The sequence below is a fragment of the Salvelinus alpinus genome, chromosome 12 (genome assembly GCF_045679555.1).
Source record: "Salvelinus alpinus chromosome 12, SLU_Salpinus.1, whole genome shotgun sequence".
NCBI classification, from domain to species: Eukaryota; Metazoa; Chordata; class Actinopteri; order Salmoniformes; family Salmonidae; genus Salvelinus; species Salvelinus alpinus.
In genome coordinates this window covers 56,684,567-56,699,909 of record NC_092097.1, presented here as the reverse complement: position 1 = coordinate 56,699,909, position 15,343 = coordinate 56,684,567, and the positions used below count along the sequence as shown (strand labels likewise).

General features: G+C 44.7%; 1 protein-coding gene across 2 annotated transcripts in view; it reads left to right on the top strand.

The window, feature by feature from the left end:
• The first annotated feature begins 239 nt into the window (after positions 1-239).
• Positions 240-15,343, top strand: part of rnf123 (ring finger protein 123) — a 283,644-nt gene continuing 268,540 nt past the window's right edge. For both annotated transcript variants that reach the window (XR_011667296.1, XM_071336894.1), the window contains exons 1-11: positions 240-419; positions 1,603-1,745; positions 2,314-2,401; positions 6,523-6,602; positions 8,108-8,205; positions 8,730-8,784; positions 8,930-9,015; positions 11,945-12,031; positions 12,136-12,203; positions 12,368-12,608; positions 13,012-13,116. Coding sequence is in view for 1 of the 2 variants with exons in the window: in XM_071336894.1 (XP_071192995.1) it covers positions 1,661-1,745; positions 2,314-2,401; positions 6,523-6,602; positions 8,108-8,205; positions 8,730-8,784; positions 8,930-9,015; positions 11,945-12,031; positions 12,136-12,203; positions 12,368-12,608; positions 13,012-13,116 (993 nt within the window). In the remaining variant the exon portion in view is untranslated. The remainder of the gene's footprint in view (positions 420-1,602; positions 1,746-2,313; positions 2,402-6,522; positions 6,603-8,107; positions 8,206-8,729; positions 8,785-8,929; positions 9,016-11,944; positions 12,032-12,135; positions 12,204-12,367; positions 12,609-13,011; positions 13,117-15,343) is intronic.

Sequence of the window (15,343 nt, the reverse complement as noted above, 5' to 3'; positions counted from 1 at the left end):
GATAATATGCATTTTGAGTGAATTGCTGGGAGATGGGTCCTATTGGTTTTGGGTATATGGGTTGCCAAATAGTTTAAGTATTTTAAGAATATTTAGTAGCTTGTGCAAAATATATGACAAATGGCAACATTACTACCATACACAATACATCACACCACCATGTCATTTTTGGACCACTATCTACTACTCCGACTGAATATATCTCATCAGCCCATTCGCGTTCTGCAATGAGATCTATTTTGGACCAGCTGGTACGCCGTGACTTCGAATCGCTTGACAATAATAGGATTGTTAAAACATTAAAGGGGGAGTGAGCGTCTGGGTGCATAACCGCACATTACTGGAAATTTTGTACAAACAAGCATAATTTATATTTCAATACTTTTTTGGAGGTCTTTGAGTTATAGAAAGAGAACCGGGTAAGTGTTAAACCAGCCAGCTTACTTACCACTTAGCAGCTAACGCTAGCAAGCCAATACAGACAGCGGTCCAGCGGAGCGGCAATGCAATGATGGCTGTCACTGCCCATGTAACCAAGGGTTGATCGTGCACTGCAAATGCCTGCAAATATAACCGAGAACAAGATCGTTAAATAATCATAGGCTAACGTACTTTATCAGTGCTGTAGCCAGCCACTCATTTTAAATGTTTGTGTATTCACATAGCTACTGTAGCTAGCTATTTTATTGAGATGTGAGTGTTTTCTGTGCACAACCGCACAATCCTTAGCAACTAGCTAGCAAGCTAACGTTGTTTGCAACCTGGATACAACACCTGGCTAAGTAGCAACTAGGTACAATAACTTTAATGTATGGGTAGTCCATTTGTAATCTATTTGCACCTCGGTCGTGATTTGGTTAGCTTAGTTATAAAGTATTTTAGTTAGCTACCTGTTAACGTTGCACCAGGCAGTTACTTAGCTTGGCTAGCTAACGTTAGATTTACTACCCTACAGTACCACCACAATCTCATTGGCTATCTAACGTTAGCAAGCTAGCTAGCAACAGTAGCCTCTCCTCAGTCTGAAATGTGCTTGCCTTGCGAGTTAGCAAGCTAACGTCAACGAACGTTACTGTAATTGTCTTGTACGGTGTGTCTGCCTACGCCCTATTCTGCTCTTACATACCTGCTGTGTACGTACGCGTTGTATACACTCCAATACACAAGTTTATTGCATTGTAGTACAGGTTAACAGTTGTTGTTTTTCAAAACATGGAGGAAACGTTACTGCTCTTAATTTCACATATGTAGCTACCTAGTTAATATAACAAAATTATGAACTCCATTCCATGCAAAGCAATAGCATTGGTAATACGATGTTAACTAACGTAGAGTAGAGCAAATGTTTAGTCGGTGTCACCCAACCCAGGCGTAGTTCCCAGGAGCCCCTCTTTATAAGAGCATTATTTATGCATGCAGTATGTACGACTCAAACGGCACCCCATTCCCTATAATAGTGCACTCCTTTTGCCCATAGCCCTGCCGTCCCTGGTCAAAAGTAGTGCACTATATAGGGAATAGGGTGCCGTTTGAAACCGCACTATGTATGTTTATCTCAGTATGCAACATTATATTATTATGAGTGTGGTGGTCTTTTCCTAGCCGTGCATGGGCAACGTCGGCAGGTAACCCCATCTCCTGACCATCCCACTGAGGCAGAATGAGTTCTAAGGGGGGAGGAAGCACAGCTCTGACCCGACGAAACTACAGACTGGCCTCCGACACAGACAAGCCCAAAGTCACAGGTGAGGAGATGGGGGAGCAGGGATGAGAGGACAAGGGAGGGAGAGATGGATGGGCCAAAATTCTAGTCAGGTGAGGAGAGGCGGAGCATAAATGAGTGGAGGACAGGTTAGAGGGAGGGATGGAGGGAAGGACAAAAGTCAAGTCAGGTGAGGAGTGGAACGGAGGGAGGAAAAAGGAGAGGAGGGGAGAAGAGAAGAGGGAGGGAGGGAGGGATGGGAAGATGGTGAAAGGACAGACAGTAGCCTGGTCCCAGATCTGTTTTTGTTGTCATGCCAACTCCTATGGTCATTGTTTCAGGCGAATATGACCATTGGAGTTGACAAGACAGCTGATCACGTACTGTTCTGGAACCTGCCTAGTAGACCTCCATCTTGTTCTCACATTCTTTCCCCATTGGACTTGGTCTCTGTCTTTCTCGGGTATTGTTAGAACACTGAGTGGCTCTATTATACATCAACATATTCTGTCTTGTTTATTGTGGTCGGCACCATTTTCAACAGGTCAAATTCCTGGTACATTTACTTGGAGGATAAAGGTTATTCTGTCGTCTCTCTCTCTCTCTCTCAGGTATTGTGAATGAGAAATTACTGAGTGACTACCTACACCATGTATTTCCTGCCTCTCACCTTCCACGCCCCCCACTGGCTTCCCTCAGGTATCTGTCTGACTCTTGTCTACAACTCTTCTGGTCTTCTACTCTCAGAGGGGAGGTTTCCTCGGACACAGATCAAGCCTACTCTTGGACTAAAAAGCTTTTTAAATGGAGATTCCCAATTGAGCATGCTTTTTAGTCTAGGATTAGGCTTAATCTGTGTCTGGGAAACTGGCACTTGTAGTGTGTTTTACTCTTTGGTTGTGATGCGTGTGCCATAGAAATCTATGGTTTCTATGATTCTATTTTTATGGTGTGTGTGTGTGTAAGGAAATGAGCTACATCAACAGATGCTATTCAGTGTTTATTTCTCTATGACCTTAGATTTCAGTGATCCTGCAATGTCCCTTAATAACAAACCATATTACCACACATGTGGCATGGTGCCCTTCTTGGTAGCAATCTCAGTTTGTGTCTCAAATGACACCCGGCCTATTCCCTTGGTAGTGCACTCCTTTTGACCGTGGGTTCTGGGGCCATATCAAGCGTCTCAGAGTAGGAGTGCTGTTCTAGGATCAGGTCCCCCGTCCGTCCGTCCGTCCGTGTAATATAATCAGTTGTGATCTACAGTTTTTTTTTCTGCATCAGAAAGGAGTTTAGGTGGTGGACGTGGCAATGAGCACGTTCGGCCTGTCGGCGTGGCTGAACTAGAGAATTTTAGGCCCCTATATTGGTGGCATAAATAAATGTTTAAATTTTTATGCCAGTTTTCTGAAATGTTAGACATTTCTCCGTGGAGAACATTTTGCAGTTTTAAAGCACATTTTCTGCAATTCTATGCATTTTGCCATGGCTTTTGCTCAAACATAATAACAAAATCAATACTGCTAAATTGTTCGTTCTCAAAGTTTATATGATAAAAAAACACATACTGTAGGTCAAAAACACACATAGGTCAATCATTTCTGTATTTTTTTTATTTTTATACCTTCCACCAATTCTGTGGTATCCAATTGGTAGTTAGTCTTGTCTCATAGCTGCGACTCCTGTACGGACTCGGGAGAGGCGAAGGTCGAGAGCCATGCATCCTCCGAAACACAACCCAACCACTGCTTCTTGACACAATACCCACTTAACCCGGAAGCCGGTCACCAATGTGCCGGAGGAAACACCGTACACTGCGCCCGGTCCACCACAGGAGTCACTAGAGTGCGATGGGACAAGGACATCCCTGCCTGCCAAACCCTCCCCTAACCCGGACGACCCTGGGCCAATTGTGTACCTCCCCCATAGGTCTCCCGGTCGCGGCTGGCTGCGACAGAGCCTGGACTCGGGCTGAGAATCTCTAGTGGCACAGCTAGCATAGCGATGCAGGGCCGTAGACCACTGCGCCACTCGGGAGGCCCACCTAGGTCAATTTCTACACACTTTTTTTTTGTTTAAGTTTACACACTCAAGCGTTTTTCCATCCCGAAAATGTATAATTAAATATATATATTTTTTACTGTTCCGATAAAGGCGACCCATTTAAAAAACACTTATGCGGCCTGCCTAAGGATTTCAATGGTAGAAAAAAGTCCCTGATCTAAAAGGCAAAACTGATCTTAAATCAGCACTACTACTTAGAGACACTTGATACTCATGGCCCCATGTCACTGCGTAGGGATTAGAGTGACATTTGTGAAGCAACCCTAGTCCTTTTCCAGTTTGTTTTCAAAACAGCCTAGTAGTGCTATGTTTTTATCTAGTGTTAGGATGAAGCAACCGTTTTAGATGTTGAAAGTAACGTTGATGTGTGGTGGCATCATAGAGGCATGGGGCAACTGATCCCTGTCTTCACCGAACTTCAAATAGTATTCGTTTTCTTTTCAAGTCTTAAAAAAAAAAAAAACCTTTGCTGAATTGAGTTTGCCTGGCGCAATGGAGCCAATGGAAATAGTCCCAAGAGGGCTACCTCGTTCCATCAGGCTATCAAGCGAAAGTAAACGCTCCCAAGTAAAAAACGGATACAGTTTGAACCCATGTGTCCCCATTCCCCAGTAGTCCAGGGGGCTCAGGGTCGGGTTTCCCCCCCCCCCCCACGCCGCGGCTCTATAGATAGGGTATGAAGACAGACCAGGAGGAAAGATGAACTGCCTCTAACACTACTTGTTGATGAGGATACGTTGGGATGACTTTTTTGGATCTTGTTTTCTGGATCCCCTTTTGCCAAGTGTCCCTCGTAATTCCTGCATAGATAAAGGTTAAATAAGATAATATCACGACTAGTGATACACGGGTTCACTCATAACCCGCAGCCCCCGTGGTTATATCCGCGGAGCGGTTGTGTCTAGGGTCATGAAGTATTGTGTGGATGAAGGGTGGGTTGAATAAAGAGATAACAACAATACTTTAAACATCCATCCATTTTGTAGTTGTTGTGTAATGTATCTGCCATTAGGTCCTAATAGCCTACACGCCAAGGCTTTTGGGAACTTGGGCAGCAAAAGTTAACGTCGATCCACTGAGGCAAGAAGTGCAATGTCTGAGTTGAATTCAATAAGAGAAAAGTTGTGAAATGGAGAGTTGAATACAAATTGAAGGGAGGGCCAGAACATAATGTTTGCGAAAGATTTGGTGAAGTGATAAAAGAGATTGATAGCTGTGTTGGCTGTTTTCTGTGTGATTATTGTGAAGGTGCAAGACAGGGACTTTCCTTGACGTGCCATATTTGAACTCTGACCTACTGTTCAGATGGGTTAATTGGAATAGAAAACTTTCTGAAGTCTTGACACTGACTGTAGGTCTATAACCTCTCACATAGTCTAATATAATATGAACTCCTGCAGAATTAAGTATTTATTGATGTAAAATGAGTCCGGAGTGGAGAAATTATTTCTTTCAGCATCTTGATAGAATGAATGTGCGGTTAGGGGCCGTCTTTAAAGGTGTTATCTTTATCAGCGTCATAAAAGCTGATAGTATTTCAACCACAGTTTGCACCTTTTACAGACTGTCCCTATCTTTATCAGTATCATAAAAGCTGATAGTATTTCAACCATATAAAATATGTATCAAAGCCTGAACTGAAATCTTTTCAGAAACACGTTGGGTGGTTTTCACTGCTTTACATTTCCTTAACTGGTCAAACTAATGTCATTTGGAAATTTTAGCACGGAAAATCGTTCCTGTTTTATTAATTATTGTATTTCAAACGTCTTCTGCACGCGAGAAGCAGAGATGACGGAGAACTGTACCGACGTCAACTACAATGACGCACTCATCGATTTAATGACATTATTCTGGTGACCGAGAAGTTTGTCTTTAATAAAGGCAGTAGGGACCGAAGAGAAGCTGCATGTATCTATTTATAGAGGAGTTGACAAACACATTGCCTACCAAAATGTCTGAAATTATAAGCAGAAACATAGCTCATCCAAATAAGGATTTAAAGAAGAAATACTGCAACCCCGTCTCTGATCATACAGCACATTTTCTACCGGCCTATTTGGGGGTTAGTGTCGGCTGCAGGCCTCAGATTTTCACTTTATTACGTAAACCTATATTCGTGCGGTTGCGGGTGACGGTGAACAAACAGCTGACCTGCGAATCACTAGTCACCAGCATGACTGTGTGCTTACTTAAGTTTATAGTGTTCTAAATTAGTTGGGACAAAACTTTTTTTTTTCTTCACAACTCACTTGATAATTAACATGTGAAAATATTACCATCAATCCCTTGACTAGTTACATTTACATTTAAGTCATTTAGCAGACGCTCTTATCCAGAGCGACTTACAAATTGGAAAGTTCATACATATTCATCCTGGTCCCCCCGTGGGGAATGAACCCACAACCCTGGCGTTGCAAGCGCCATGCTCTACCAACTGAGCCACACGGGACCAGTTGAGTCAGGTGTGCCAGTTCAGGGCTACAATAACACTGACACATCTGGGGGTGTCTCTCTGTGGAAAGGTTTCACTAACACTTTTATAGAACGACCTACAATAAGTATTTTGACAAAACAATATTGTCTACGAAACGCTTCAGAAATGCGCTTTTGAAAGGATCTAAGCTGTCTTCCGGAACCTTCCTTTACAAATAAAATAAGTACATTCAACTTTAAGAAGATGAAACAACTATAACCCATTATCAAGGGCCAAGTAGGAGGTGAATGTTGTCTGATGGTTGTTTTTCCATCCTTAGGAAACCTCTGGGCTTCCAGGACCTGGGGGCTCATCTGGAGAGGCTGCTAACTGAGGGAGAGCCTACTGAGGACACCAGAGGTGTGTACACACACACACACACACACACACACACACACACACACACACTATTCTACTGAGGACACCAGACCCATATGTTCATAAAGCTATCAGTTTGTGTTTATGGTGTAAAGACTATTGTCCTCTCCACCCTAGCTGGTGGCATTTATTCATGAAGTTATTGGATTGCAATTAACCACCCCCCCCACCCAAAAAATGAACACATATGGAATCATGTAGCAACCAAAAAAAGTGTTAAACAAATTCAAATATATTTGAGATTTTTCAAAGTAGCCATCGTTTGCCTTAATGACAGCTTTGCATTCTCTCAACCAGGTTGAATGCTTTTCCAACAGTCATGAAGGAGTTCACACATATGCTGAGCACTTGGTGGCTGCTTGTCCTTCACTCTGCGGTCCAACTCATCCCAAACCATCTCAATTAGGTTGTCAGGTGATTTGTGGAGGCCAGGTCATCTGATGCAGCACTCCATCACTCTCCTCTTTGGTCAAATAGCCCTTACACAGCCTGGAGGTGTGTTTGGTCATTGTCCTGTTGAAATACAAATGATAGTCCCACTAAGCGCAAACCAAAGACACGGCGGTTAGAACCAAAAATGTCAAATTTAGACTCCTCAGACCAAACGACAGGTTTCCACCGGTCTAATATCCATTGCTCGTTTTTTCTTGGCCCAAGCAAGTCTCTTCTTCTTATTGGTGTCCTTTAGTAGTGGTTTCATTGCAGCAATTCAACCATGAAGGCCTGATTCAAGGAGTCTCCTCTGCACAGTTGATGTTGAGATGTGTCTGTTACTTGAACTCTGTGAGGTGCAATCTGAGTTGCAGTTAACTGCCAATTTCAAAGGCTGGAAACGAATAAATTTATCCTCTGCAGCAGATGAAACTCTGGGTCTTGCTTTCTTGTGGCGGTCCTCATGAGACCCGGTTTCATCATAGCGCTTGATGGTTTTTGCAACTGTTCTTGAAGAAACTTTTAAAGTTCTTGAAATGTTCCGGCTTGACTGACCTTCATGTCTTAAAGTAATGATGGACTGTCGTTTCTCTTTGCTTATATGAGCTGTTCTTGCCATAATATGGACTTGGACTTTTACCAAATAGGGCTATCTTCTGTATACCACCCCTACCTTGTCACAACACAACTGCTTGGCTCAAATGCGTTAATAAGGAAAGAAATTCCACAAATACATTTAAAAAAAGGCACACCTGTTAATTTAAATGCATTCCAGGTGACTACCTCATGAAGCTGGCTGAGAGAATGCCAAGTGTGCAAAGCTGTCATCCATGCAAAGGGTGGTTACTTTGAATAATCTAAAATATAATTTGATTTGTTAAAATATTTTAGTTATTTCATAGATTTGGTGTCTTCACTATTATTCTACAATGTAGAAAATAGTTTAAAAAAAATAAAGAAAAACCCTTGAATGAGTAGATGTGTCCAAACCTTTTGACTGGTACATGTACATGGTCCTCACCAAACTGAAACTAGAGCCTGTCCTCGTCCTCCAGATCAGCCAGTTGATGGTTGTCTAGGTCCTCTGACCGTGGTCCTGGATCACACCAGTGGCTTCGAGGGCCTCCTGTTTGTGGATGATGATCTGCTGGGGGTGAGAAACATAGCATTGGGGGTTGGGCTCAGTGGGTAGAGCATGGTGCTTGCAACGCCGGGGTTCCCGAAATCCCACAGGGGGGGGGAGACCATTATGAAAATGTATGCTCTCACTTCTGTAAGTTGCTCTGGATAAGAGTGTCTGCTAAATGATAAAATGGTTAGATTTACTAGAATTTTAGAATACGTTTACTAGAATTTTAGAATACGTTTACTAGAATTTTAGAATACGTTTACTAGGATTTTAGAATACGTTGACTAGAATTTTAGAGTACGTTGACTAGAATTTTAGAGTACGTTGACTAGAATTTTAGAGTACGTTGACTAGAATTTTAGAGTACGTTGACTAGAATTTTAGAGTACGTTGACTAGAATTTTAGAGTACGTTGACTAGAATTTTTGAATACGTTTCAGCTCGAACTGATCTAGAATAATTTTTATGTTGTACCTAAACATCTGTTTCTGATTTTTATTCCCTCCATATGTTGTCACTGTTTGGTCATTGTTTTCTTTTCTTTCCAGGTCATAGGTCATAGCAATTTCAGTTCCATTAGAGCTACTACCTGTGTATACAGAGGTAAATGCTTCAGAATCAAGCCAATTCTACACTATCATACTTTTTACTGAATGTACAGGTCTTAATAGTTGTTTAAAAAAATCAGATACATTTCATGTTGGTACAGAAGCATGTCTAACGTTGACTACTGTACCGTGGATTCCAGGGAAATGGGCGTACGAGGTGCTGATCTCGTCACAGGGCCTGATGCAGATAGGATGGTGCACTCTGAACTGCAGGTTCAACCAGGAGGTAAGATCGTTCTTATAACCAGAAACGTATACAGAGGCACTGATAGGGTGGTGCACTGCGGTGACCACCTAGAGGTGCAGTAGGGGGCACTGCGGTGACCACCTGGAGGTGCAGTAGGGGGCACTGCGGTGACCACCTAGAGGTGCAGTAGGGGGCACTGCGGTGACCACCTGGAGGTGCAGTAGGGGGCACTGCGGTGACCACCTGGAGGTGCAGTAGGGGGCGCTGCGGTGACCACCTGGAGGTGCAGTAGGGGGCACTGCGGTGACCAACCTGGAGGTGCAGTAGGGGGCACTGCGGTGACCACCTGGAGGTGCAGTAGGGGGCGCTGCGGTGACCACCTGGAGGTGCAGTAGGGGGCGCTGCGGTGACCAACCTGGAGGTGCAGTAGGGGGCACTGCGGTGACCACCTGGAGGTGCAGTAGGGGGCGCTGCGGTGACCACCTGGAGGTGCAGTAGGGGGCGCTGCGGTGACCAACCTGGAGGTGCAGTAGGGGGCACTGCGGTGACCACCTGGAGGTGCAGTAGGGGGCGCTGCGGTGACCACCTGGAGGTGCAGTAGGGGGCGCTGCGGTGACCAACCTGGAGGTGCAGTAGGGGGCACTGCGGTGACCACCTGGAGGTGCAGTAGGGGGCACTGCGGTGACCACCTGGAGGTGCAGTAGGGGGCACTGCGGTGACCACCTGGAGGTGCAGTAGGGGGCACTGCGGTGACCACCTGGAGGTGCAGTAGGGGGCACTGCGGTGACCACCTGGAGGTGCAGTAGGGGGCGCTGCGGTGACCACCTGGAGGTGCAGTAGGGGGCGCTGCGGTGACAACCAGGAGGTGCAATAGGGGGCACTGCGGTGACCACCTGGAGGTACAGTAGGGGGCACTGCGGTGACCACCTGGAGGTGCAGTAGGGGGCACTGCGGTTCCTTCAGAAATGGCTCCCTATCCCTTATATCAGGGCCGACCTGGTCAAAAGTTGTTCACTATATAGGGAATACGGTGGCCTCACTGATGCACCCCGGAACAACCAACCATCAGGATGGGGCCAGGAGGTTTCCCTGACCATGTGACCTGACCAGGAACAACTCGGGGGCCCTAGTTTTCTAGCAGAGATCATCTAATATTGTCTCCCCTGACACAGGCTTTGGTTGTAGCCTGTATTTGTTTCTCGTCGCTCTCGTCTGTCCTCAAGACATTTGAACCGTCAGATGAAATGGTCAGGGTAACCTCGGTGGCCCTAGCTGTTGCCTTAAAACTCCTGAGCCCAATGATGGTCAACCTGTACCATCTTATTCTGGAATTTATTAGGGGGGGGGTCAGACATGCTCATTACAAGTTTTAAGTCTATAACTGCATTATATCTGCAGGGCTTTATAGTTTTAGTGTTTTTGTTAGGTACACTGAACACTGATATAAACGTAACATGCAACAATTTCAAAGATTTGACTGAGTTCATATTAGGAAAATCAGTCAATTGAAATAAATGAATTACGCCCTAATCTATGGATTTCACATGACTGGGAACCATGCATCTGTTGGTCATATCTTTAAAAAAAAAGAAAGAAAAGAAAAGTAGATGTGAATCAGAAAACCAGTGTTCACCATTTGACTCATGCAGCGTGGCACAAATTGCTGGATTTTGGCGGGAACTGGAACACCCTGTCATACACATCGATCCAGAGCATCCCAAACATGCTCAATGGGTGACATGTCTAGTGAGTATGCAGGCTGTGGAAGAACTGGGACATTTTCAGCTTCCAGGAGTTGTGTATAGATCCTTGCGACGTGGGGCCGTGCATTATGCTGAAACATGAGGTGATGGCGGTGGATGTATGTCATCAAAATGGGCCTCAGAATTTCGTCACAGTATCTATGTGCATTCAAATTGCCATCGATAAAATGCAGTTGTGTTCGTTATCTGTAGCTTAATCCTGCCCATACCATAACCCCACCATGGGGCATTCTGTTCACAATGTTGTCAAATGCTCGCCCACACCTCATCATGCTGTCATGTACTGGCAGTCTGCCGGTACAGTTGAAACCAGGATTCATCCATGAAGAGCACACTTCTCCAGAGTGCCAGTGGCCATTGAAGGTCATTGAAGCATTTTCCCACTGAAGTATATTACAACGTCGAACTGCATTTATTCAAGACCCTGGTGAGGACGACGAGCACGCAGATGAGCTTCCCTGAGACGGTTTCTGACAGTTTGTGCAGAAATTCTTTGGTTGTTCAAACCCGCAGTTTCATCAGCTGTCCGGGTGGCAGCTGATCCCGCAGGTGAAGAAGCTGGATGTGGAAGTCCTTGGCTGGTTACACGTGGTCTGCAGTTGTACGGCCGGTTAGACATACTGCCGAATTCTCTAAAACAAAGTTGGAGGTGGCTTATAGTAGAGAAGTGAACATTCAATTCTCTGGCAACAGGTTTTGTGGACATTCCTGCAGTCAGCATGCCAATTGCACGCTTCCTCAGCTTGAGACATCTGTGGCGTTGTGTGACACAACTGCACATTTTTATAGTGGCCTTTTATTGTCCCCAGCACAAGGCGCACCTGTGTAATGATCATGCTCTTTAATCAGTTTCTTGATATGTCACAACTGTCAGGGATGTAAACACATTTTTGCACAAAATGTGAGCAAAATAAGCTTTTTGTTTATATTGAACATTTCTAGGATCTATTTCAGGTCATGAAACACGGGACAAACACTTTACATGTTGTGTTCAGCAAATGTTTCGTCTTTCATCAGGAGGGTGTGGATAGCACAGGAGGTTGGTGGCACCTTAGTTGGGGAGGAGGAATAGAATCAAACACTTTTTCCATGAGTTTGATGCCATTCCATTCGCTCTGTTCCAGCCATTCTTATGAGCCGTCCTCCCCTCGACAGCCTCCGCTGGTGTATAGTGGTACTGTAACGTGTGTTTTCTCTCTTATCAGGAAGGTGTGGGTGACACTCCAGACTCGTACGCTTACGATGGAAACCGAGTCAGGAAGTGGAACGTAACGACCACTAACTATGGCAAGGTGAGAAGATCACAATGGTTCATCAAGATCAACGTTTTTATTATGGGGTCGTGTGCTAGCTAATGTAGCTAATGTAACGTCCTGACATGTTTCTTGTTTTGTAGTCATGGGCAGCTGGAGACATAGTGAGCTGTTTGATAGACCTTGACGAGGGAACCATCACATTCTGTCTGTAAGTTTATCACTGTTTTCTAATCACATTACGTTTTGAAAATTACATTTTTTTTCAGCTCGTTTACCATATTCTTATGTTTTGATATGTTGTAAAGTTAATTTCTTTTGTAGAATGGGTATTAAAGTAGCTTTTATTATCTTCTCTTCAATTCCCTCTCCCAGGAATGGCCAGTCCCTGGGCACGGCGTTCAGTAACATCAAGATGGGTCCAGGTGTAGCCTATTTCCCTGCTATCAGCCTGTCCTTTAAAGAGTCCGTGGCGTTCAACTTCGGCAGTCGCCCCCTCAGATACCCTGTAGAGGGCTACCTGCCCCTCCAGAACCCTCCAACTGCAGACCTGCTCAGGGCTCACAAACTACTAGGTTATATCAAGACAGTCCTGTCTACCACCTTAGACACACAGGTAACATTGAAGGGGGTTATCTGGGATTCAAACATCAACAGAAGCGGTCAATTCGCTATTTTATTGTTCAACTGCTGAGGGATGGTGTAACCTCACAGGTACTAGAGTGCTCAATTCTGCTTCATCGTGCATGGTATTCACCAAATGCAGTAGTATGAGTAATATGTAAGTGAATACTGTTTTAAAATGGTCATTTATTAATTTATCTTACGATTCATTTGTGTTAGACATTTGTGTGTAAATATGTTTCAGAAATCCTCGGTTAGAGGTTTACCTGCTTATTTTACTCCGGGAATCCATTAACCGGGATTTTTTTTTAAAACATGGAAATTTGTGCAAGTTTTCAGAATTGTTTGTCCATCAAAATGTCAACCGTTCTCTCCCCTTTGTCCGTTCCCAACAGGAGGAGAAGGTGCTGGTGAAAGACAGTGCCTGCTGGAGCCTACATGGAGAGCCCACCACCCTAGTGACTCTGGCACACATCTTCAACTACTTTGCCCCACTTATGGTGAGTGAAGAGTCGTTGAACTGGTCTAGTTATCAATCAAATGTATTTATAAAGCCCTTCTTACATCAGCTGATATCACAAAGTGCTGTACGGAAACCCAGCCTAAAACCCCAAACGGCAAGCAGTGCAGGTGTAGAAGCACGGTGGCTAGGAAAAACGTCCTCGAAAGGCCGGAACCTAGGAAGAAACCTAGAGAGGAACCAGGCTATGAGTGGTGGCCAGTCCTCTTCTGGCTGTGCCGGGTGGAGATTATAACAGAACATGGCCAAGATGTTCAAATGTTCATAGATGACCAGCAGGGTCAAGTAATAATCATCACAGTGGTTATAGAGGGATGCAACAGGTCAGCACCTCAGGAGTAAATGTCAGTTTGATTTTCATAGCCGATCATTGAGAGTATCTCTACCACTCCTGCTGTCTCTAGAGAGTTGAAAACAGCAGGTCTGGGACAGGTAGCACGTCCGGTGAACAGGTCAGGGTTCCATAGCCACAGGCAGAACAGTTGAAACTGGAGCAGCAGCACGACCAGGTGGACTGGGGACAGCAAGGAGTCATCAGGGGAGGGAGAGGAGGGACTTAAATTCACACAGGACACTGGATAAGACAGGAGAAATACTCCAGATATAACAGACTGACCGTAGCCCCCCGACACAAACTATTGCAGCATGAATACTGGAGGCTGAGACCGGAGGGGTCGGTAGACACTATGGCTCCGTCCAACGATACCCCCGGACAGGGCCAAACAAACTTTGCCAAAGCATATCCTCCACACCACTAGAGGGATATATTCAACCACCAACTTACTATGCTATACTCGACAAGGCCGAGTATAGCCCACGAAGATCTTCCCCACGGGACGAACGCAAGGAAGGAAGATCACGTCAGTGACTCAACCCACTCAGGTGACGCACCCCTCCAAGGGACGGCATGGAAGAGCACCAGTAAACCAGTGACTCAGCCACTGTAATAGGGTTAGAGGCAGAGAATCCTAGTGGAGAGAGGGGAACCGGCCAGGCAGAGACAGCAAGGGCGGTTCATTGCTCCAGTGCCTTTCAGTTTACCTTCACACTCCTGGGCCAGACTACACTCAATAATATGATCTACTGAAGAGATAATTCTTCAGTAAAGACTTAAAGGTTGAGACCAAGTCTGTGTCTCTCACATGGGTAGGCAGACCATTCCATAGAAATTGAGCTCTATAGGAGAAAGCCCTGCCTCCAGCTGTCTGCTTAGAAATTCTAGGGACAGTAAGGAGGCCTGCGTCTTGTGACCGTAGCGTATGTGTAGTTATGTACGGCAGGACCAAATCGGAACGATGGGTAGGAGCAAGCCCATGTAATGCTTTGTAGGTTAGCAGTAAAACCTAGAAATCAGCCCTAATCTTAACAGAAAGCCAGTGTATGGAGGCTAGCACTGGAGTAATATGATCACATTTTTTTGTTCTAGTCAAGATTCTAGCAGCCGTGTTTAACACTAACTGAAGTTTATTTAGTGCTTTTTCCGGGTAGCCGGAAAGTAGGGCATTGCAGAAGTCTAACCTAGAAGTAACAAAAGCATGGAATAACTTTTCTGCTTCATTTTTGGACAGAAAGTTTCAGATTTTTGCAGTGTTACGTAGATGGCAAAAAGCTGTCCTTGAAACAGTCTTGATATGTTCGTCAAAAGAGAGATCAGGGTCAAGAGTAGGTCCTTCACAGTTTTATTTGAGACGACTGTACAACCATCAAGATTAATTGTCAGATTCAACAGAAGATCTCTTTGTTTCTTGGGACCTAGAACTAGCATCTCTGTTTTGTCCGAGTTTAAAAGTAGAACATTTGCCGTCATCCTCTTCCTTATGTCTGAAACGCAGGCTTCCAGCGAGGCAATTTTGGGGCTTCACCATGTTTCATCGAAATGTACAGCTGTTTGTCGGTCGCATAGCAGTGAAAGTTAACATTTATGTTTCCGAATGACATCACCAAGAGGTCAAATATATTGTGAAAACAATAGTGGTCCTAAAACGAAGCCTTGAGGAACACCGGAGTTTACAGTTGATTTGTCAGAAGACAAAACCAATCCACAGAGTCAAACTGATATCTTTCTGACAGATAAGATCTAAACCAGGCCAGAACTTGTCCGTGTAGACCAATTTGGGTTTCCAGTCTCTCCAAAAATGTTGAGAGGAATGGGAGATTTGATATAGACCGATAGTTTTTTATATTTTCTGGGTCAAGGTTTGGCTTTT